At 37.8% G+C, this 24,520-nt stretch overlaps 1 protein-coding gene across 3 annotated transcripts in view; it reads right to left on the reverse strand.

Moving 5' to 3' along the window:
• Positions 1-24,520, reverse strand: part of EBF1 (EBF transcription factor 1) — a 453,310-nt gene that overhangs the window by 88,011 nt on the left and 340,779 nt on the right. For all 3 annotated transcript variants that reach the window (XM_036752357.1, XM_036752356.1, XM_036752355.1), the window contains exon 10: positions 3,700-3,826. In XM_036752357.1, the coding sequence (XP_036608252.1) occupies positions 3,700-3,826 (127 nt within the window). The remainder of the gene's footprint in view (positions 1-3,699; positions 3,827-24,520) is intronic.

Below are 24,520 nucleotides of genomic sequence, written 5' to 3' on the forward strand. Positions count from 1 at the left end.
GATTATTACCAGTAATATTAGAGATTGCATTTTATCTCACTCGCATCTCTTTGACTAGGTTCAGATAGAAAGAGCTCTGACATCACTCATTCTTCTATCATTCTTCTTATATATTTGTGTTTTATGGATTATTGTGCAGGTGATTACTGCTTTTTGAGATTAAATAAAAGTGTTATGATTTAAGCTTAACCTCCTTAGAGTCAACAAAAGCATCCTGATACAACTCCAGGAGTACCTTGTTGCTGCTGCTGCTGCTGCTGCTGCTGCTATGTTAGGTATTACTGTACTTCTGGCATAAGGAGGAGGAAGAAGAAGAGAAGGAGGAAAAGGAGGAGGAGGGAGAAGGAGGAAAGAGAAGGAGAAAGGGGGAGAAGGAAGAGGAAGGAGGAGGAAGAAATAAGGAAGAAGAGAAGAAGGATGAGAAAAAGGAGGAAGAGGAAGGGGAGAAGGAGGAGGGAGAAGAAGGAGAAGATTCAAGTAGGAAGAGGAGAACAAGAACGATATCAAAAACAAGAACAAGAAGCAACAGTCAAGTATGGTAGAAAGTGGGTTATTTATGGAGTCCAGAAGATTGAGTTCAAATCCTCACACATACTTGCTTTGGGACATCATTTAATCTCTTTATTGCCATAAATAGATGTAATATTTTAAGTTATTGATGAGTTGCTGTCAGTTAACACTGAGTTTCCCTACAAAATCAATGACTATTTATGATTATTTTAAATCTGATTGTTTATTATTATTGTTATCGTTATTATTATTAAGCATGAATCTTCCATATCAATGCCCTATGTCCTAGCACTCCCTTCTATCCTTCCCCTTTTGCTCCCCAGGTAAAATATCAAAGCTTTTTTTGGTGGGTATTTCTCAAATCTATTCTCATTCATATTTTCTCATGATCTCTTTCTTTCTCTCATATTCTCTCATATTTTCTCTCTCTTTTTCTCTCATATTCTCATTCCTTCTTCCTCTGCTTCCCTCTTTCAGCAGCATTCAACTGAGCAGCACAAGAGTGAGTTCCTCAGACCTGGAAAACCAACCCTTTACTTTGAAATGTTGTAGATGTTGAAGAAAATGAAATGTGAACTTCTGTCTGTGAGAAAGGAGGAGGGTTCTATATTTGAAATCACCTAAAAACAGTTTGCTGGATACAAAAAGCAGAGAAGTTTCATGGTCCCTCTTATGGATTGGTAGCACTAATCACTAGGTGATCTCCCTGTAATGGAGCCTTTTAACGGTAATATTCAAAGAGACCTGCATGCATCTAACCAATTAGCACAGATTGTATTTTGTTAAGGCAAATATGTCACATTTATTATTAATAGGCAACAATATTCATAGACATGAGGAGATGCAAACTGCTTCATAATTTAATTTTCCAAAAGAGAAGGGATCCTGTTTCAAAATTTTTGAAAACCTGACTTGATTTTTTTTCCCCTAATTCATATATAGTTTGAGATGTACCAACTAATAGGAAAATTATCATAGTTAACATTTCAATAGAATTTAGAGCTGGAAGGAACCTTAAAGATATAGCCCAGCTGCCTTATTGTATCCATAAGAAAATATAGGACATCTGACATTTCCATGACTGTAACATGGATTGCTCTTTCTTAGAGCAACTAATCTGACATTTTTCTATAAATATTTGATCTTAGTTCTTGATGAGATTATGTACTCTTAAAATTCAATTTCTTAAATTTATGGTGATTTTTTAGTGGATAAAAAGCAAAAACATAAAGACTCACTAGGTATTTTCTTCTGAGAACTTAAGTATTTAACAGTTGTGTGTGTGTGTGTGTGTGTGTGTGTGTGTGTGTGTGTGTGTTTTAAGTTTGCAGCCAGGTGGCTCGGGGAGTGGGGGGGATATTTTGTTGAACACTGATTAAAAATAATTTCTTCTAAATGAGACCTGACCACAAAATGGTGCCATTAATGGGCAGGGACATTTTCACTAGAGAGGAAACCATGCCTGACTGACTCCTGTACCGCCCACAACACCAGGGTTTTCTTCTCTCCTCTCCCCCCCTTCCCCCTTCTCTTTTTCTTGTTCTTAATAGCAGGGTAAATAGGCAGCAAGTGAGGCCTAAATGTTTTCGGCCAAAAACAGAGTCCAAGCTCCTCTGAGAAAACATTTGGCCTCTGTGGTTTTGTAATATGTTCCAGAACACTGAGTTCACTGAAGAACATTGTGAAAAACTCCCATCTATTGGAATGATGCTGAGGAATGTTACAGTATCAGAAGTTCCAATTGGTCCATTTCCTGTAGGCCCATAATGAGGCTTGTAAAAAAAAATTGTGCTATGTGGAAGTTCTCATGGGAAAAATGAATGGCAAGAAATCCTAGCTTTAAAAGAAACAGCTAATCTGCTCGTTTGATTGTTCTTCAAAACTTACACTGAACCAATGAGCCTAATTAAAAACACTTGGCCTACTTCTATAAAGTATCATAGCTTTTTCTATGCCCCGTTTGTATACACCACAAAACTCCAGATAGACTATTATTTTTCAAGAGCTCACTAACAAAGTGCTGACTTCGTTGGGATGGCTGAGCTAATTTCTTGAACTCAGTGTGAAACCTTAGCTAAACAAAATTGTGGTAATTTTCCTTAATTTGTAAAAGTGATTGGAGTGCAAACAAAATTTTCCTCTTGGGTCAATCCTATAATTTTCAATTAACTAAAACTAATCGTCAGGCGGGCACCAAACCTGCATTTTGTTTAAAGGGCTGGGAGGCATTTCCAAGGGTCAGGATGCATTAATTGTTTTTATTTTTTTCGAGAGAGAGAGAAAGAAAAAGTATTTCGCTTTAAGAAACATGGCTGGTTTCCTTTGCAGTATAATATTAAGTAGGAAGAAAGAGGAGACGCTGTGAGATAAAATGTCACAGTCAAAATAAAATTTATTTGCTTAATTGTATGGCTATAATTAAAATATGTTAATAGAGTCATGCACTGACTGCCTTGGAATTTCTTTGTGTGCACACAGTCCCTATTTCTAGTTAATTGGGCCTTGTGTTCCTTTACGGAAGGAATAACCAAATATTTTAGCCATTTCAGAAAATGCTACCAATAATTATTCCTAGTAATCTAGAGCTCTGGGTCCATGCTATTAGCACTTAGAACATGCCTGGCAGAGCTGTGGTCCTCTCTGTCTAATGTTATTCTCCTGGTTAAATTATTCAGTCTGTCGCAAAGGATTCACCCAGCAACTCCAATAATCAGCATCCCAACAGGAGGCCACTCCATATGCTCAGGCGATTCCCAGGAGTGCCACAGTCCAAGAGAGTCAAGGGCAGATTGGTGGGGATTGGAGTCGCACCTACCAGTCTTAAAATCTGAGGCCACCAATCACAGTCAAAAATGTTCTAATGAGGATAGAAGCTGGTTTAAAACAAAAACAGCTGGTTTAGTAGCCAGATTTAAGTTTCACTTTCCCTTTTTACCTCTTAGAAGTATTCCTCTCCATTTTATTTCCTATGTTGCCACATTATGTAGGCAGCCAGCTGTTTCTACTGACCCATTTGTGCCCCATGGATACTCAAATAAATTCTTAAGTAACAATCTTACTATCAAACACACACATGGCGGCACTAGGAGACAAATAACTCCTCATAGTAACAGGAGGTTAGGGAGAGGGTACAAATATACACAAGAATCCATAAGCTCGTATCTAGTGGACAAATAAAGTTCTTCTTACCTGTGTAGATGAATCTTCCTGGTGTTCCTTTGCAGAACTGTTTGGATTTGTAAGACAGTGTAACTTCTACAACACCAGGGATGTGTCGTGGAGGGGTCTGCACTCGGATGGCGTGAGGAGTAATCAGCTGCAGGGAAATATTGGAAGGGAAATTGTCATTGTACTAAGTAGAGGCCTTATTTAGCAATTTTAGTTATCAATTCCCAGAAAACGAAGCTTTTAAACCATTTAAATACAATCTTGATGTAACCCATACAAGAGACGTTGACAACAATATTTACGCAAGCTCGCCATTCAGCCGTATCATCATCTTCACACATGGCGGGCAATGCCATCTTCCTGGCTGGAAAATCAAAGCCAGCCCATTACAATGAATTACCCAGAACAAGTTATCCTTTTAAGACTCTTGGGTTGAAAGTGGCACCTAGTTCTGAGCTAAGCTCTACCTTGTCTCCCCAGGAACTGCTCTGTTGAATAGTTGAATGAAGTCCTTCAAAAACGCAGAAAAGGCAGATGTGTAAACATTGGACCAGTACTCTGACTTGCTTCAGAACACAAGCATGAACTACTGCATTAAAATGGCTAACTACAGGTTAAATGATGGCTCTGGAATAATCCTAAGCAACACAGGAAAATGCAAATGATAGAGCATCTCGTCTGCCCTTTACCCAGCCAGAAGTCTGGGAACTTAAAAGGATGTTGGTCGTAAGGGGCTAGAGGGTCATTATTCAATTTTGCAACAATATCTGCAGTGTGAGAAAATTTTGTCCTGACCCCTGCAGGCAATCAGATTACACCATGAAGTAGGAGAGTTTCTTTATTATTATCCTTATCTCTGTTTACATAATTGCAAATATTATTAATGATCATAAAACTAATGTTATACTGTTCTTCAAAAAAAAAAAACAGCTACAAAAATGACATCTCATGGTTCTGGGTTTAAGGAGTTGTCTCTATATGCTATGTATAGTCTGTCCCTCAGTTGGGCTGGGATTCAGGAGGCAAGAGCTCAGTTACCAACTAACTACCTGTACGGTCTTGCCCAAGTCCCTTGGGTCTCAGTTTCCCCATCTGTAATGTGAGTGAATATAATAATAATAATAAATAATCTCTTAAGATCCATTCCAGTTCTATTCATTCATCATTCCATTCAGCTTAGTTTTGCTGGAAGTTTACTGTCCTAGTTCAGCATAAAAAGGACAAACTGATGGGTCCACATTGGTTTCCCCCAAAATGTATTTCTGTGGAACTAAATGAAAAGAATCTTCACCTCACTGGCATGCCCAAGCTATATCAACTTCTTTTGTTTCCATGTAGCTTTGCCAATTACATAGAGTCTTAGAAAGGACTTGCAAATCAGATAAGACATTGATATAATCCTACTGCCCATGGAACATAGTGCTTTGTGCAGAATAAGAACTTAATTATTTTTTCATTCCCCACCCATTCATCAACAAGCATTTATAAAGCATCAACTAAGTACTAAGTAAGTCAGAGAGGTGGTGCAGGGACTGGAGTGAGTAAAACTTATCTTGACAAGTTCAAATCTAGCCTCAGATGCTTACCATCTGTGTGATCCTGGGCAATTCATTTATCCCTGTTTGCCTCAGTTTCTTCATTTGTAAAATGAGCTGGAGAAAGAAATGGCAAAATATCTTTGCCAAGAAAACCTTAAATTTGGTCACAAAGAGTCAGACATGACTGAAATGACTGAACAACAAGGTACTAAGTACACAGATTCCATGCTGACAAAGTGATCTGAAATACGATGGCTCAGAAAAGAGGTCTACAAGAGCATCAATTGAAGCAAAAAAAAAAAAGAAGAAGAAGAAGAAGAGGAAAAGAAATTCACATGTACCTTTATTTGTTACTTTCACAAGTAACTGTGAAAAACGTTCCTCTAATCCCCTAAAGGCAGATTAGAGGGTAGATTCCCTTCTCTCAGGGAAGTTACTTCCTTCCTTCAATGGTTGGAATTTTTTTTCCTAGTCATAGAGTCTTGTGTTACTGATGATAAGGTCCAAAGCCTGTATTTTACAGGATTAGAAACTGAGGCCTGTAGAAGGGAAGTATACTTGCCCAGGTATTAAATGAGTTATTAACAGAGTCTGGACTAGAATTTACACTTTCCAAAGTAGTCTCTTCTTCCATGAAATACAAGAATCCTTTACTAGTATGATGGAGCCACTTATACACACACACACGTATGCATGCGCACTATCACAAAGCATCAGCCAGCTGGGACCTTTGTGGGAATGTGCCATTCCAAATAGTTGAGTTTTCCAGATACCGTTTGGAGCACCAAAATTTTTTGTTGCTTTTATTCTGAGTTTAACCATTTTGTATGAAAATCTTTTCCAGACTACCTTTAAATTTGCCTGCTTTCTTAAACAGACAACAAATAATATTGTTTATTTTTAATAAGTTAGAACCATCATTAATAAATTAAAAACAGCATTGGCAGATATCAAAGGGCTTGGATTTAAAACCAACTCCAAATGCATAGTATTTGTGTGACTGGGAAAGCCACAATTTCCCCAAGTCTCGGTTTCCTCAGTAGTAAAAAAATAAAAAGGGGGGGATTGGACTAGATGACCTCTGAGGTCCCTTCCAGCTCTAGAGGGATGATGATGAGGAGGAGGAGGAGGATGATCTGTTACAATAGTACACTAGTGGAAGGGAGAGGGAATAAGCATTTACATAGCACTATGTGCCGGGCACTGAGCTAAGCATTTTTACATATGATATTTCATTTGATGTCCACGACAACTATGCAAGGAAGGTGCTGTCATTATTCCAATTTTACAGAAAAGGAAACTGATATAAACAGAGCCCCAGAGGCTAGTAAGTCCCACAGCTAGTAAGTGTCTGAGGTTAGATTTGAACACAGCCCTTCCTTACTCAAGGCTCTCTATCCGTTGTGCTGCTTAGATTCAGCAGGAATGCCTTGAACACCCATGGAGGTATATGGGGCAATTTTCCCTATTCTAAATGATCCCAGACTGCTGTGCTTTTTCTTAGTTCTTGTTTATCCTTTTTACAGTATTTGGTCTCCTCACTTCTTATGATAATGACTGTCGTCACTTCTCATTTTCATTACAGTATTTACCACTCTCTCTATCAGATAGCTATTTCACAAATGCTGCTATATTTGAAGAGGGTGGTTTTTTTTGAGGAACAAGGTATCAGAATCCCAAAAAAGGCATTTGATGGAGTCTTTATCACTCTCTCTTACATAAGAATAAACTCCAAGCACATCAGTGGTAGTGTATAACCAGATAATTCAGTAGAGGTGGAGTTTTTGTGCATGTATGTGGCTGAAGAATGATCCAAATCCTGACAACTGGACCAGTAGGGAAGGTTCAAAAGAAACAGCTGAAAAAAATATCATTAGAAATATACATGGGAGAGGAAGGAGGAAGAGAGGAAAGGCATCCTAATTCCATTAGAAATATGGTGGAAAGACCTAGGTTTGAATCCTTATTGCCACTTATTAGGTATAAGGCCTTAAAGAAGTCACGTCACCTCTTCAAGTGTCCCTTTATTCAGCTATAAAAGACCTAGACTGGATAAATTCTAAGGTCCCTTCCAGCTCTACCATTTTATGCTCTAAAGTTAATCAATCATTTATTAAGCAAGTCTCTCTCAGCTCTGGCATTCCTTAATTCTAGTAGTCAATGATAAGAAATACTGTACAAAAAAGTGAATGGGAAGGAGAGAAGAGTTTGCGAGATCTCATACAAGGGAAATTAAGACAAGATCATGAGAGGGAAAAAGAATCCAGTATCATATTTGAAATATATGATATTAAAATTAAAGGGGAAAAAATAGCCCAGATGCTTTCAGAAGCCACCTGAAAATTCTACCAGAACCTCAAAAAATACAAGAGCAGTAATTTTCTCTTTGGGCTCTGTGTGTAAGCATTTTACCCCTTTCAGACTTTCAGCACAGAAGCCAAAACATTCCCTGCCCCTACTCCCCAGTGGAGCATAAGTGCCAGCCTGTGGGGATGTGAGAAATGAACTAATGGCATTATGTGCACAGCAAGATAGATTACATAGAGAGGAAAGTCCATGGGAGTGTGTGTATGTGAGTGCATGTGTATGTAAGTGTGAAAGTCTATGTCAAAGCAAGAGATGCTGTATGTGTGAAAGGAAATAGAAATGGTGGGAATGAAATGTGGGATCTCCCTGACAGTCTGTGTTTGACGAAGAAAAAAAAGGAATGAGTACGTATGTGTGGGTATAAACTAAAGTGGAATTGGGAGATTGTTAAGTAATAATGAATAAAGCTTCATAATTCCTGGCAGTTTTATAAGATTTGTGAAGTCCTTCACATGCATTAATTTATTTGATCCTCACAACAACACAGAGAGGTAAGTGCCTTAGATATTGTCTTCATTTTACAGATGTAGAAAATAAGGTTAAGAGAAATTTAAATGATTTGTTCAGGGTCTCACAACCAGTAACTGTCTGAGGCAGAATGTGAACATGGATATTTCTGATCCCAAATCCAGCACTATACACCCCTTTTCTCTCTAGGTTAGTTTCTCAAGAAGTTCCATCTACTTCATCAGCTAGCAAAGGTAATATCCATACATGCAATAAACCATGGGACTCTTCACTAAATAAAAAGAAAGAAAGCTAAAACAATTGATACTATATGTGAAAATCCATTGAGCTTGGTTGAAAAATGATCTATAAATCTCACAGGTTATTATTTTCTTTCTCTTCTCCGAACTCCTCCACATTTATTTTCTGCACCACACTATTCTGTACTTGACTAAAGAACATGCTTTAAGTTTCATGTATATTAAGTCTTATCTCTCCACTGTGATCTTCCTTAGGGCAACAACTATGTCTTAGGCCTCCTTTAATCCTTTTCAGTATGTGGCATGAAGAGGGACAGAAAACAATTGTTGAGAATGACACCTATGAGGGCAGCTAGGTGGTGCAGTGAGTAGAGCACCAGCCCTGGAGTCAGGAGGACCTGAGTTCAAATCCGGCCTTAGACACTTGACACTTAAGAGTGTGTCAAAATCATCCTTTCATTTGGAAGTCATTTCCCAGAGCAGAAATGTGGTAGAATGGAAGAAGTATCACCAGGGCAATCTCAACGCTTGGTTTGATTTTTGCCTCTGCCCCTGGGACCCTGGGCCAGTCACTTCAGCTTGCTAGGTCTTGGTGCCTTCATCTGTAAAATCGAGAGAATAATCTCTGTGCTCTGTAGCAACTGCACAAAACTGATGCAATTTAAAGTGACATGCCACAAATGGGGGGGGGGGGCAGAGAAAAAGCAGGATAACTCAGCAGTGATTTTTAATGACTACTCTTAATTAATTTAGCAGATTTTAATATTCTAATCTTCATCAGTCCTGCTGCAACATTAAAAAACAAGTACGTCCTAAATATAACAGGGCAAAGGAAAAATTAAGTTTTAAAAAAAAGAAAATGTTTTCCTCCTCTAGAAAAACAATGAAACTCCTGACTGCAAAAAGCCAGAGACAGGCATTAGGACACTCGTTCTCCAACCTGCCCAATGACCTCAGAGTTCTAAATCACAGCCTGCCCATTAACTCATTTTGCCTCCACACTAGTCCTCAGTTTCCCTCTCTCTCTCAACCATGATAACAGCCCTTATCTACTCCATGGGGGCACTTATAATAATGTTAAATACTTTGTGTTTTGGTAGAGCCCATCTCTAGGGACTTTAAAGCACTTTCCAGATTAATTTTTTAATTTATGTATTAATAATTCTCACAGCATTCTCCTCCTCCTCCTCAATTAGGATAATAATATCCATCTCTTTGAGGTAGGTAGGGGGCATTCCCATATGCTGAGTGACTGACACAAAGTAGACACTTAAATAAGGAAATTGTAACATAAAAGTATAATTAAGGCTTTGAAACAAACTAAATCAGCCCATGATTTTTAAAGAGACACTATACCACAGTGGTAGTGACTAATAACTAAATGTTTTTCTCTATGTATTACGGCTAGAACATCCATTTTAAAAATGACTTTAAGGGAGCTTTTCTAGGAAGACTCATTGAAATTTTGGAAAGTGATTACATTTGCTAACCATAATGACAGAACTCATGTTGTCTCTGCCATATTGTCTGTTCTTCTGAATTTGACACGATATGAATAAGATATAGGGACAAGGCTAGGGATTGAATCTGTGGTTTCATTAATATGGTAAATTCCCAGGTGAGGAAACTCTCTCTGCAGATGCAGGTCAACAACCTTCTCTGTAACTCAGAGTCTTAGAGAATCACCCAGAACACTCAGAGATTCACTAGCTTGCCCAGGGTCTTACAGCCATCATGGGTCAGTGTCAGCACTTGAACTCAAGTCTTCCTGGCTACAGATAAGCTTCACCATGCTGCCTCTTGCTAATGAGAGAATGTGAGAATTTTTTTTAGTTCAGTTGACTGTTATCAGAGTTCTCTTTGTCCCATAACGAAAAATCTTCTGATTTTTTGATTCATAGAGACGGATTCGGTTATAACATAATTTCTCGAGGAAAGTGGAAGAAAGCCAATCAAGTCATTTACTATTTCATTAACATCCTGGTCTTCTTTTGTCCTCTCAGGAAAGTAGCTTTAAAGCAAACTTTAGGAAATTCTGTTGGGCAATGCAAGTTTTCTATGTTAAACTTCAGGAATAATCATGCAAAGAGAGCTTATACTTTGTTTATCAAGCTAAAGTCTAGCTACTGAGGAGGATGAGAGAGTTGAAATCTGTTTTTGAATATTCAATAATATATTTCTATTTTATTTGGAGGGCAGAAGGTGACCGCTGTAACACCCTGAATTGACACTAAACCACCTTCCTAGTAACTGAAAAAAATTATCACTAAGCATTATTCAATTCCAAGTATTTTTTTCCTTTCTGTTGAATACCTAATGCTCAGTCAGGTAACAAAGCATTCAGTAAAATAGATTGACCACATTCCCTTGAACAGAAACTTACCAAAACCTCTAACAAAATCCATCTAACCATAGGCAGCTAGAGCTCATGTAGTGGAAAGAGCACCGGGCAAAGGTAGTGGAATCATAACATCATAGACATTGAGGAGAAAGACCTCAGAGGCCATCTGGTCTAACCCCTTCTTCTAACAGATGAGGAAAGTGACACCCAGAGAAATAAAGCAACTTGCCCAAGGTTACACAGGTAATAAGCAGTAAACCGGGATCTGCCCCCAGGCCTTCACAACTCCAAATTCCAGCTCTCTTTTTAGTGTACCATGAAGCCACCTCAACTCTGCTCTAATCTACGCCTGCCATTCTAGCTTTGTTATCCTGGGAAAGTCATCTATCGTCTTGGAGTCTTGGTTTCTTCCTCTGTAAAATGAGAAGATTAGTCTAGATGAACTGTAAGACATCTTCCAGTTCTGAGTTTTACAGACCTTTGAACTTTGACACAAATCATATCCATGAATGCTATTCTAGCAAAATCAGAGGGAGCAAAGCTTTTTCTTTTGCTGTTGTTACACTCAGTCTATGTGATCTATGCCAGTTGCACTACATAAAATTTTGGATCCCATCCTGACAGTTTGGGAGTTGGAAAGCCACTGATGAGTTCCTAAGGAAGAAGACATTCCAAAAGGGTAGAATTAGATCCAGGCAGCGCCAAATCCCAGTGGTTTCAGACTATACAGGCTCTAAACTAAATGAGCTCTTTCTCATGGTTTGTTTTCATAATTTCAGCTTAGAAGAAATATCATTTCCCACTCTGGCCATTTTTCACTTGTGGGTTATTCCTTGTTTGTTTCTTTGAAAATGCAAATTTGATGCATTTTGGAAAGGGGCTGGAACCCAGCAGGGTTAGATGTTTCCTCTCGCCTACATGTATATTTGCTTAAGTAGGAAAGGGGTCAAGCTTTGGGAAAAGTTAAACTGTAAGGATCAACCCAAGAAAAACACGAAGCACAGAAGACCTGAAGAAGACATGAATATGATGAAGTAGGTAGAGGCACTGGAAAATGGCCCAGATCTACCGTGAATTCACTGTGTGACCTTCACTCTCTGGATGAGAGTTTCCTCCTTTGTAAAATGAGAGAACCTCGCTAGATGATGTCGAAGGACTCTTCCAGATGTAACATTCTATAGTTTTAGGATTTAGTTTGGGATAAAATGAAATTAATCTGTCATCTGAAAAAAAATATCTCTGGGCTTCCAAAGCTTGAAACATACATCAGATTGGTTCAATATTGAGCCTCAGACATGTATGCAATTTTTAATATAATATTTTGTGTATGTTAGCTACTAACATTTTATATGCATGTATACATTTACCTATCTCTCAAGAACTGTTGTAAGAATAAAATGAGATTATATTTGTGAAATGCTTTGCAAACCTTAAAGCACAATATAAATGCTGGAGATAGAAGAGGTGGTAATAGTAGTAGTAGTAGTGGTGGTGATAGTAGTAGTAGTAGTAGTGGTAGTGGTGGTGGTGGTAGTAGTAGTAGAAGTAGTGGTAGTAGTGGTAGTAGTAGCAGCAGCAGATATTTCAGAAATGTTGATTGAATTGAATTAAATTAATAAAAGAATAAGTGGATTGAAATATATTAATTTTCCAGAGGCCTTATAAAATGCTCAGACTTCTTTTTTTTCCATGTTAACTTATTTTGGTGGACTTTCTAAATAATGTAAATATATTGTATATTTCCACACTTTCTTAATCGGAATACTAAATGCAATTAACCTGACAAACTGAAATCATTCTTACAAACATCTATTTGGAGTTTCTCATAATGTAATACTGTGTCTGCTTTTAAGTATTTCAAGGTTCTCTCTCAATAGTAGGTTACCTCTTATGCTATAGTCAATGAGGTTTGTCTCTAATAGTCTTATTCTCCCATTCTCCTGACCCACAAAACTGACTTCTAGTTTGCTATGTTGAATTTATGCTAGGAAATCAAATAATCAAGCTTATTAAAATTTTAATGTTAAATAAATGTTAGTAAAGCCCCAAATGAGGTCTTAAAAATTAAAGTGCATGGCTTTAGTATTTGTGACAGCAATTTTGGATATTTTTTTTAAATGCTTCTTCCCCTCCTTGCTCCACTTCCATATATACATAGATGCTGGACTATGTTTCTAAGACTTGAGAATATTACATAGAATATTGTCTTCTGGATGTTTGTCCCAGTGTATAACAACAATGATGAAGATGATGATGACGATGATGGTGACAGTGATGATGACAATGGGTTGTCAATTTGGACCTGGAAGGGGTTTTACAGATTCAATTTTCTGCTGGAGGAAGTAGAGTTCCTCCACATGAGTACCTTATCAGCACCTCAATCTCAAAAAGTCCCCTTCAAAACATGCCTTTCCTTCAATTTTCCTAATTTTTATATTGTCTTCTTAGTCATCCAGGCTTAAAAAAACCCTAGATATGTCTGTTTTTTCTTTCCCTATGACCCTAGATCCAACCACACAGCAAGGCCAATCAATTCTTGCACAATAGCTTTTCTCCCCTGTCCTGTCTCCACTCACATCACCACACCTTAGTTTAGGCTCTCATTACCAATGTCCCTGCCTTCAGTTCCTCTCTGTTCCAGTATATTCTCCATATAATTGCCAAAATAATCTTACTAATACAAAGCTCTAACCATGCCCTTCTCCTATTCAAAAAAAACTTCATTGACTCACTTTTGTTTACAGGATAAATACAAGTACAAACACAAACTCCTAATATTTAAGGCCTTTCACAATCTTGCTCCCACAAATCTTTCCAGCTTTGTTACACACAACCCCATGCACACAAACTCTCTCTCTTCCTAACTCTAGGCCCATCGTTTGCATAAGGTATTCCTAGTAGCTTGGAATATACTCCCCCTTTATCTTCTCCTTTCATAATTCTTCTTTTTCTTCCAGACCCATTTCTATACCATGTCCTCCATAAATTGTTAGGAATATCCCCTCAAATTTTCTTAGAGCACTTGAAAATTGCTCTGTATCCTTTATTGCATACTACCATCTATCAAGCTTATTTGTTTACGTGTCTCACCTTTCTCCTTCTTGTTAGATTATAAGCTCCTTGAGGGGAGAGACTAGACCATTCATTTTTCCATCTTTATCTTCCAGCAGCTAGTCCAGTGCATTCTACATAGTAAGTATTTAGTTGATATCTATTGAATATATGACAATACTGAGATTTCTGTACTTCTTTGTGTATGCAATCCACAGAGCCATACCATAATCAACAATGTCTCATTGTAGAGATAGGTGGTTGGACTGGATAGAGCACTGGCTCAAGAAGACATGGGTTCAAATCCACCTTCTTAAATGACTCTGGGCCTCAGTTTCCTCATCATAAAATTGAGGGGATTGGATTCAACGGTCCTTAAGGTCCCTTACAGCTCTGAATCTACAATCATCTATTTTCTTTTCACGTACGTCCTTGCCTCAGTTTACACAAATTTTGAAGAAAAATTATTTGTGGTCACTACTGTAAAGGAGTTTTGATTCAGTTGATATTTAATGTGTTTACTATGTGCAAACAACTTTACTAGAAATACAGGAAGATAAGAAGTTTACATGAGACAAAGTCCCTGCCTTGGGGAGGTTGGTGGGGGGTATGTTGTTGCTATGTTATGCTATATAATACTCCACAGATTAGACAAGTTACAAGGTTCTTTTTATTAGTTGATCCTCAAAAGGATTTTATGAGGTAGGTGGTACAACCATCATTGTCCTCACTTAATAGGGGAAGAGAACAAGTATTAAGTTCCTACTATGTTCCAGGCTCTGTTCCAAGCATTTTTACAATAATATCTCATTTGATCCTTATAACAACCCTAGAAAGTAGATGTTAATATAATCTCATTTACAGTTGAGGAAACTGAGGCAGACAGAAGTCAAATGGCTTGCCCAGGATTACACAACTAGTAAGTATCTGAGGTCAGATTTGAATTCAAGTCTTCCTGACTCCAGGTCCAGAGCTCTATCCACTGAGCTCAAAGAGATAAAATGATTTGCACAAGGTCAAAATGATTTATCTGAGATCACAAGGCTACAAAGTAGTAAGGTCATGATTCTAACCCAGATCACTGCCCACAAATTTGAGTACTCTTCTCACTGTGCCACAGCTCACATATAATGCCTGAATAAGTTCTATACTCCTCCCAGAAAGTGCCATTCTATTAGTATATAATGGGCATTATTTCAGAGTCATTAGTGTAGAGAATAGTCTTCTCAACTACCTTCTATGAGAATAAATGTAGACTTAAGCATTTTAGTAATGAAGTGACCATGTCTTTGTCCCAGATGAAGGCTATATAAAAAGGCCATTAGACTATATTTCAATCTACTTTTAAAAATTTATGTCCATGCATTTTGAAATGATCCTCCATAAAATAACTTGGGGTTAAAGTTTAATTGAAATTGTTGGCCGACATTTCTGAATTTCCATTCGCTACTAATATGATAAATTCAGGCTATCTTGTTGCTCTTTCCCCCTCCTCCCTTATGAATGAAGATTTCTAATTATAACATAGGTTCTTACACATGGTAGGGCACCCAAAACATTCACTCAAAAAATGTAGGCTTACAGCTAAAAAGAAATATGCTTAAATAATGTGTGTGTGTGTATGTGTGTGTATAAGCAAGAATGCTTTTAAATTCATTTATGTAGCTTTATAAGAAATACATATTTTAATCATTAAGTTAAGCAACAATACATGAAAAGTAAATCTTAATCATATTTATATTTTATCACAGTGTAAATCTGAGTATCATTTTCCTTATATGTGTTGAACTGTGATTTGATTTGTTTCACATGTATCTCATATGTGGCTGGAATATATGTCTATATACTTATGTGTATGCATACATATATATGCATAGATGTGACACAGGGTGTCTCAAAAGTCTTTCTGGTGCTTAGCATATAGTAGGTGTTTCATAAACATTTACTGATTAATTTGTGACTAATCGATCAATTAATTTTGAGCTTTAATAGCTTAAAACTGCCCTAAGACATTTGGGACACCCTAGATATACACCTATATACACGCGCATATATTTCTATACACTACATAGCATATGTGTATGTATGTTTGCACAGATATTTATAAGCATACTTGGCATGGTAATCAAATTTGCAGAGATGAAGAATAGCTAATACAATGGATTAAAAAAATGGGTTGAAAATCCAAAAAAGACTTTGACAGATATTTATTTACATGAAAGTCAGTAGGACTCTATGTTGTCTTACACATGAGTGCCAAAAGAACAACAGCAACAACCCCATGACATTTCACAAGGCCAAGGTGGGGGAGATATAGCTAAATAGCCATTGTCCAAAAAAAGATCTAGGGGTTTTAGTGGCCTACAAGCTCAAAATGAGCGAGCATTTGGATGTGATACCAGACCTGTTCTGCAGTGTTTGGGTTCAGTTCTGGGTGCCACGGTTTAAGAAGGATATTGATAATCTGGAGAGTATCTAGAAAAGGGCAAGCAAGATGGTGAAGGAGCCTTGAGCCCTTGACATATGAAGGAAGGGACTGGGCATGTTTATAAAGCCTAGAGAAGGGAAGACACAAGGAGAATATGGTGGCTTGCCTTCAAGTGTCTGAAGGGCTATTAGTGTGGAAGAGGGACAAAATGTGTTGTTTTGCACCCAGAGAACAGAATCAGGAGGCAGAAGTTGCCAGAAGGCAAATTTAGGCTTGGTGTCAGGAAAAAAACTGCCAAACAATAAAGTTTGGGGGGGGGGGGAGCCAATATGACAGAGTACAGGCAGCAACCCAGCTGAACTGTCCCAACATTTCCCTCCAAACAACTTTTAAAAAACTCCTCAGATCAAATTTTGGAGTGACAGAGCCAACAAAAGGTCAGAGGGAGACATTTTTCCAGCCTAATACAACTTAGGAGGTTGACAGGAGAAATCTGTGACATGGGGTAGGGGCCAGCTCAGAGCACACTTGGTGGCAATACCAGCTGTAGGCCTTGGCTGTGGCTATAACAGCAACAGTAGCTTCAGGAGCTCTCAGCCCAGAGACAGTAAAGGGGTCAAACAACTGGTCAGAGATTACAGGGGACCCTTTGCTAGCACTAGGTGCACTTGGTGATGATTGGCAACTCTATTGCCTATATGCCATTCTGGATCACATTTCCGGGTGGAGGGGAACTCTTATGGTCAGTCACAAGGGAACAGGGGCCCTGATCATAGCTGTAAGGAACAGAGGTGCACTTGCAGTTGCAACAGAGTAGGGGATTGGTCACAGTTCCAGGGCCAAGAGGAACATTAGCACTTGTAGCTACCCCCAAGGCCAACTTTAACATAAAGTGCAAAGTCAAGAAATAGACTAGGAAAATGAGCAAACAACAACAAAAAAATAACTTGATCATAAAAAGCTATTATGATGGCAGACAAGATCAAGACATAAATTCAGAAGACAAGAATGTCAAAACAGCTATTAGCAAAGTCTCAAAGAAAATGCTAATTGGACCCAAGCCCAACAAGAATTCCTGGAAGCGTTAAAGAAAGACATGAGAGCAATAAAGGAAAATTTTGGGAAAGAAATGAGATACAAAAAAAAAATAGGAAAAGTAAATCAACAACTTGGTAAAAGATACACACCAAAAAGTATGGAATAAGACCTTAAAAAACCAGAACTGCAATAATGGTAAAAGAGGCACAAAAATTCACTGAATTAAAGAATTCCTTAAAAAACAGAATTTATTAAAATGATAAAAAAAGGTACAAAAGCTCACTGAAGAAAATAAATCCTTTAAAATTCTAATTGGACAAGTGGAGTCCAAGAGGCTTCAAGAAACAAACAAAATTGAAAGAATGAAAAAAATAGAAGAAAATACGAAATCTCATTGGAAAAATAGGTGACCTGGAAAACATATCAAGGACAGATTATTTAAAAATTATTACACTACCTGAAAGCAATAATCAAAAAAAAGATCTTAAATATCATATTTCAAGGAATTATAAAGGAAAACATTCCTGATATCTTCAATCCAGGTCCCAAAACCAAAAGTGGATGGAAGGTAGGAGAGAAGCAGGGAGTTGTCCACTCCTTGGAGAGACTGGATGGTTGAGAATATAATAGTAGGAATTCCATGTATGGGTGGGACTGGATGGCCAATGAGGTCCCTTCCAGTTCTCAATTTCTCTGTAATTCTGTGCTCCTATGTGTACAATAATCAGCTTGAGATTATTCAACCATGTCAGAAATATTGTTGAAAACTATGAAATACTTTGACATTCGTTCTTACACTGAACATAAGGTCATGTACAAAGCACTGAATGGAGAATCAGAAGAAACTTGATCCAACCCTGGCTCTGCAACTAATTCACTATGTGAAGATGAGCAAGCCACTTAACCATACCAGAATTCCATCTCCACACCAGTAAATGAGGGGGTTGGATGAAGGTCCCTTTACTGCTGAAATATCTTTGATTCCATATGTGGTTTAGTAAAACCAAAACAATGAAAAGAAGTCTGGGGAATTTCCAGGGCCATACAGATCATGGGATCACAGAGATAGTCACTTCATTTTACAATTGAGGAAACAAGATCAGAGAGATGAAATTACTTTCCCAAAGTCACAGACATAGTATCAGAGTCAGAATTTGAATCCATGACCCCTAACTTCAAATCCAATCTTTTTTTCTCCATTTAGTCCATGTGGTTTCCCCTATTCATGTAGGCCTACACTATTTTGATAGCTCAAATATTTATGATCTCATCAGTGTGGGTTCTCCCTCCATCAAGATCACAACTTTTCTATGATCTTGTAAAAAGTTTTCAAGAGTTGCTATGGCCAAGAAATCCATTACTCTATGGACAATATGATGGCAAGCTTCTCTCAACATAGTTCGACTGGTTATATGACAAAAAAAAGTCTACCACAAAGCCTATACTCAAATTCTTTTCAACTTGTTAGGACTTTACTAAAACTTACTCTCTTTTGAGAACCCAAGATCATCTTCCTTCCAAGATGATGGATCAAAGTGGAGGTATATTTAACTTCTTCATTACTATAAGAAAGAGGCCAACTTTACTAAATAAAAATTGTATTCTTTATTTACACAAATAAGAAAAAAAATGGAAAAGTGGGAAGGAAAGGGGAAGAGAAAACTGCCTTTGTGACTCTCTAGTCTCACCGTGGAATGTAAGCCCCTGAAATCAGCATTGTCCTGGCCCTACCCTGAGCAATACTATCCTTCTGCTATCTCCTTCTAGGTCTCCATTTCAATAGATTAAAAGCACAAACAGGTGTCATCTGAGGTTCCTAGCGAGCAGACTGCCATGAGAAAAACAAATACAAACAAAAACACTGGGAAGGAAAACTTAAAAAAATATTTTCACATTATTCTTAATTCATTTAATTTTAGAATGTTAAATTTCTCTCCAAAAGATCTCAGCAAGAGATCAGTCAGCTGGCTAATAAGATTAAATTCAATAGAGATTTTTAAAAAGTCCTTCATTTCACTTTTTAAAAAATCAACATAATGTGGGAGGCATGACTAGACAAAAACCCCTGTGTCAGGGGTAAAAAATAAGGGCTTTTACACTCAATATTAGTCCACAGGCTAACATGGTAGCCAAAAAAAGCTAATGCAATGTCAGACTGCATTTTTAAAAGGCATAGTGCCCAGAATGTGGGAGATGATGGTCCCATGGTATGCTCACCTAGACAGACCACATCTAGAGTGTTGTATTAAGTTCTAGATGCCACATTTTGGGAAACAGATTAATAAGTGTCGGTGTGTTCAGAGGAGGGTGACCAAGATGATCAGAGTGCTCAAGACCACACCATTCAAAGATGCAGGTGAAGGAACTAAAGATATTTCACACTGAGAAGAAAAGATAGGGAGGAAATATCTCTCCTCTCCCTAAATACTTGGAATTTTGCCATATAAAGCAAGGGTTAGACTAGTTTTAGGAGTAGAATAAGAGCATTGGGTAGAAATCTGCATACTACAAAGAAAAAACTTCCTAACAAGAGCTAGGAGGATAGGCTACCTCTATGGGAAGGAGGTTGTTCCCCACTAAAGGCTTTTAAGTAAAGTTTGAGTGAGAATTGTGCAGGTATGAATTAGACTAGATGATCTCTGAGGTCCTTTTCAGTTCAGAGAGTTTATTATACTTCTGCTTTATTTCTTCTAGATCCTTTTAGGTCTTGGGCTAACAATAAACACATACTTAAGTTGCTTCACCTATATAGGTGAAAAAGTTTCTGGGTGAAATAATAATCCCTGGAAATAAAGTATATGTGGAAATTTATAAAATTCAAAACAAAAAGCCAGTCTTAAGATGATAGAGTTGAACTGAAATCAATAGGACATGCATTTTGAAATTTTTTTCAGGGGTGGGGACGGATGAGAAACCACTTATACTCTCAATCTACCTTGTGACCAATGACTTACATTAGAGGGATAGTTGCCTGGGGTTAAGAGGCAGCCTGTGACCACAGAACAGAATTTCTCTCTGTGTGAGCCTAAATGAGCCATACAAGGATCAAACCCATGGCCTCATTAGCACCATGCTCTACCCAACTGAGCTAAATGGTCCAGGCAATCCTTAATTTTACACGTGCCACAAAATTGCATGCCACCTAATGTAATGTATACAGTGCCTACAAATGAAATAAAAAACCTTGAAGAAAAGTTGCATTTGAGACTCATAACATTAAAAGCATGATAAATCTAGAAATGCATGACATCATCTGAATGATTGCTATGTAAATAGCTCAAACTATATTTCCACACATCAACAGTAGCAGTGCTCACTCCATTACTAAATGTCAAGGGTGTGTTTTCAGTAATTTGGTAATTTGCATCACCAACATGGAAGCCAAGTGTCATGTGGCAACATTTTGATATACTCCTTAAGCTTATGTTAGGATATTGGGTACCAAAATCCAAGACTTACAGGATGGGCGAGAAAATCTCACTAAGAGGGATATCTCAATAAGGAGAACCTATTTTGTTAATTATAAAAATGCATTAATGAAAGTTAATAGAATCCTCCTGCTGGCTTATCAGAGATTATAAAAAGGTTCTTCAGATTGAATTTCTAGAAAAAAAAAGTCAACAGGAAAAATTTCTTAACTTCTTTTTTAGGATTCTTAAAGGAGATTAAATCTTGTAAAATGAGGATTTCATAGAATCATAAAATATCAGAACCTTAGAGATGATCTAAGGGGTCTAGTGGCTAAAGCACTGGATTTGGATGGAGCCAGCAGCACCTGAGTTCATATCCTGCCTCAGACACTTACTAGATGTATGGCCCTGAACAAGACACTTAACCTCTGTTTGCCTTAGTTTCTTCATGTGCAAGATGAAGATGATAAAAGAAACTCCTTCAAAGGGTTGTTGTGAGGATCAGATGACATGATCTATGTAAAGGGCTTTGCAAACCTTAAGGCACTATATAAATGCTAGTTATTACCTAGTTTAAAAAAATCAAGGAGTAGAGGGCAGCTTACAGTGAGGAAGAGTGTCACATAGAGCAGTAGGGGCAGAGCTAGAACCTAGCTCTCCTCATTCCCAGCCCAGCAATCTTTCTACTATACCATATTGCATCTCATGTTTTATAACCATGAGTTATAGCCACACTGGCAAATCCTTTCAGAAATGCTTACTGAAAAGCATCTTTCGGTTCTCCACAACTTTTGCAAAACCGTTTATCAGGAAGAACCAAGAATGTGTCATCAGGCCTAGATCACTATTGCCTATGGGGCTTCATCCAAACTCCAGAGCCTGGAATTAAAAGCCCCCTAGAATCTACTCCTTTTCACTGTCCAACATTTCTCACACACCTCTCCAAAACAAACACCCTGTTCCAGTCTAGCTGGATTTTTCTCCCTTTCTCTTCCTATATGCCAAACTGATTTCTCTCTGCAAGCTTTTGCTCACAGTTTTTCTGCTTAGAGACCCATCCTCAGTTGACTTGAGAATTACCTTCAGGAAACCTGGCTCAAACGCCACTTTATTCACAAAGTCTTTCCCTACTACTCTGGTTCACAATAACTTCTCCAGTCCCTGAACTCCTGTGACGCTTTGTGTCTGAACCACATAATTTAGCACTTTAATATGTCTCTCATCATTCTTTTAATCTTTCACAAGTATTAGTCTCATCTCTTCTTGCCCAGTCTCCCCAAAATGAATTATTAAAATCTTGAGAAACTATGCTATACTTCTCTAGTATCTACCACCATTGCCTTTATGTCTCCACAGCTTAGCACAAATAGTAGGCACTTAATGTTTACCAAGTGGCTACCCCTCCCCAGAAGAATGTAAAATCCATGAGGGAAGACTACTTTGATGTTTTTTGTCTTTCTTTTCCCAGCAACTAGCACAGTGTTTTGCATAAAGTAGGTGAGTAATAAATGTTTATTAAATTGAATTGTACTCTCCACAGAACCCAGCATGGTGATATACATATAGTAAGTGCTTAATAAATTCTTGATAAAATAGCTAACATACTATATTATTTTAAGGCTTACAAAGAGTTTTATATAAAGTAACTTGCTTGGTGCTCACAACAGTCCTGGGAGGTTAGTGCTATTACAACCCTCATTTTACAGATAAGGAGGCTGAGGGTTAGATGGCTTGCCCAGAATCATAAAGCTAGTAAGTGTCTGAGGCAGGATTCGAACTCTTATTTCCCTGACTCCAGTTCCAGGCACTCTATCCACCGGGCCACCAATCCACCCTAACTGATGCCTGCAGGATACTGGTAAAGCGGGAAAGGTACCTTTAAGAGAACTAAGAGAAATGTAGACGCTGTAAACAGTATAGTAGACTATACTTCGTAATGAAATGCCCCTTCTTCCTTGGGTAGATGTCAGTGATAAAGCAATAGCGTCTCAGACCACCCCAGAGATTCAGTGCCTTGCTAGTCCTATAGAAGCATGTTTAGAGGAGTCACAGATCAAAAGGCAGATGTCAGGATAAAAAGAGAGAGCGAAGAGAAATTAAGGCTTATTAGAAAATAATTAGGAAAACAGATACAATAAAGAGGGAAAGAAAAAAGGAAGGAGAAAAGGGAACAGGCAGAAAGACGAGTGGCAAAGATAGCGAAAGAACCAGGCTCACAAGAAACAAAGCAAATCATGGGGGACAACGAGCCGAGACAACCAGCAGAAGAGAACTCTGGGATTGGAAGCATGATGTGTGCTACCTTTTTCTTCCCTCACTCTAAACCCAATCCTCAGGGAGCAATCAGTGAGTGAAAATGAACGACTCATTTACAAAAGATTGGGTTGGGAAAGAGCACAGATGATACCAAATTAAGCCAACCCTATTTTCTCTGACTCTTAAAAAAAATCCTTTAACTTAAAAAAGACTCCAAATAACAGCATTATCTGCTAATCTCTAACATCATCTGCATGTCTGGCCTAGGATCCAAGCTATTCCTGGATATTCTTTGGCAAAGGGGTGAGGTGAAAAGAGAAGAGGGGAAAAATACACTACTTAAAATCATAGGTGTTGGAACTAGAAAGAGCCTCCTGCCCTCAGTTTAGTGAGGCCTTATCATATCCAGTTTACAAAGAAAGCAACTTGAAGCCCAAAGTGGTTAAAACAGCTCGCCTAAGGTCACACAGTAGAGTAGGAGAGACTAGGATCCAGATTTTTCATTACTAGGACAATATTCCTGACTACCCTTCCCAAAGCCCTAGAAGAGATTTTTCACCCCTATAGATCTATGGGTCTAATGAAATACACACAAAACCACCTCAACTTATAGGTGGCAAAATATGAACTTGTCCCCTAAGTCCATGTGGGTGGATAAAATACACTAGACAAGCAGATCTGTGTTCAAATTTTGCCACTGGCACATACTCTTTGACCCATAGGTCTATACTATGTTTCTTCTGTGAAAAAGTACAAAATCATCTATGGCTGATTCCCATAGATATAAGAAAGTCACCCAATATTGGACTTAGCCCAACCCTGAACATAAAGAAGAAAAAACAAATTACACATATTATATATTTATAAATATTTATAATATATTGCATTTATATGTTTGAAATAATAAGTAACATGAATAAATATTTATAATATATTAAATATTAAATATACACATATATTACACACACACACACACACATAAACATATTTGTTTTTTCTTCCTTATGTTCAGGGTTGGACTAAGACCAAGCCCAACGCTTGGTGACTTTCTTACATCCATGGGACACGATCAATAGATAATATTGTCTATAAATGTCTATACATAAAATACATAAACATACATATAAAGAGCAACATAAACTCACATTTATATGTGTGTGTGATAGAAAACATGCATCAAAATTTAAATAACTAATCACTTAAGGAAATAAATAATAAAAAGGACCACTGATGCCTAAGTTCCTTTTTTTCTAAACTTCAGGGACATTATCAAGATCTTACTCCATTAAAGAGCTCCACTGACGATACCTGGCTGATAATGTCACAAGATGTTTATTTTAAAAGAATGGCTTTTCCACTCAAGGGGAATACAGGGTGAGGAGAGAAAAAGAACCATTTCTTAGGTTCCCACCACGGGAAAAAAAGAGTCCTGATGGGCTTATGTTGCAGGCATTATGTAGTTGGGAGCCCACAAAGAGCAAGCCTGAGTTTCCTCTAACCTAGACTTGCTTCTACTCTGCCAGGCAGAGTTATAGGGCCTGCTTTACATGCTGTAAGAACTTGTGGGAGGTACAAGATGGAACAGGAGGAGAAGCATTGTTTTGCTGTTTTCATTAGTTTTCTTCATTAATACACATATCAGTTTTCTAATAATGAAGCAGGTGCTTTAAAGCACAGTACCCTGAAATAGGGGAGAGGGGGTTGGC

Source organism: Trichosurus vulpecula, chromosome 3, assembly GCF_011100635.1.
Source record: "Trichosurus vulpecula isolate mTriVul1 chromosome 3, mTriVul1.pri, whole genome shotgun sequence".
In the NCBI taxonomy this organism is placed as follows: domain Eukaryota; kingdom Metazoa; phylum Chordata; class Mammalia; order Diprotodontia; family Phalangeridae; genus Trichosurus; species Trichosurus vulpecula.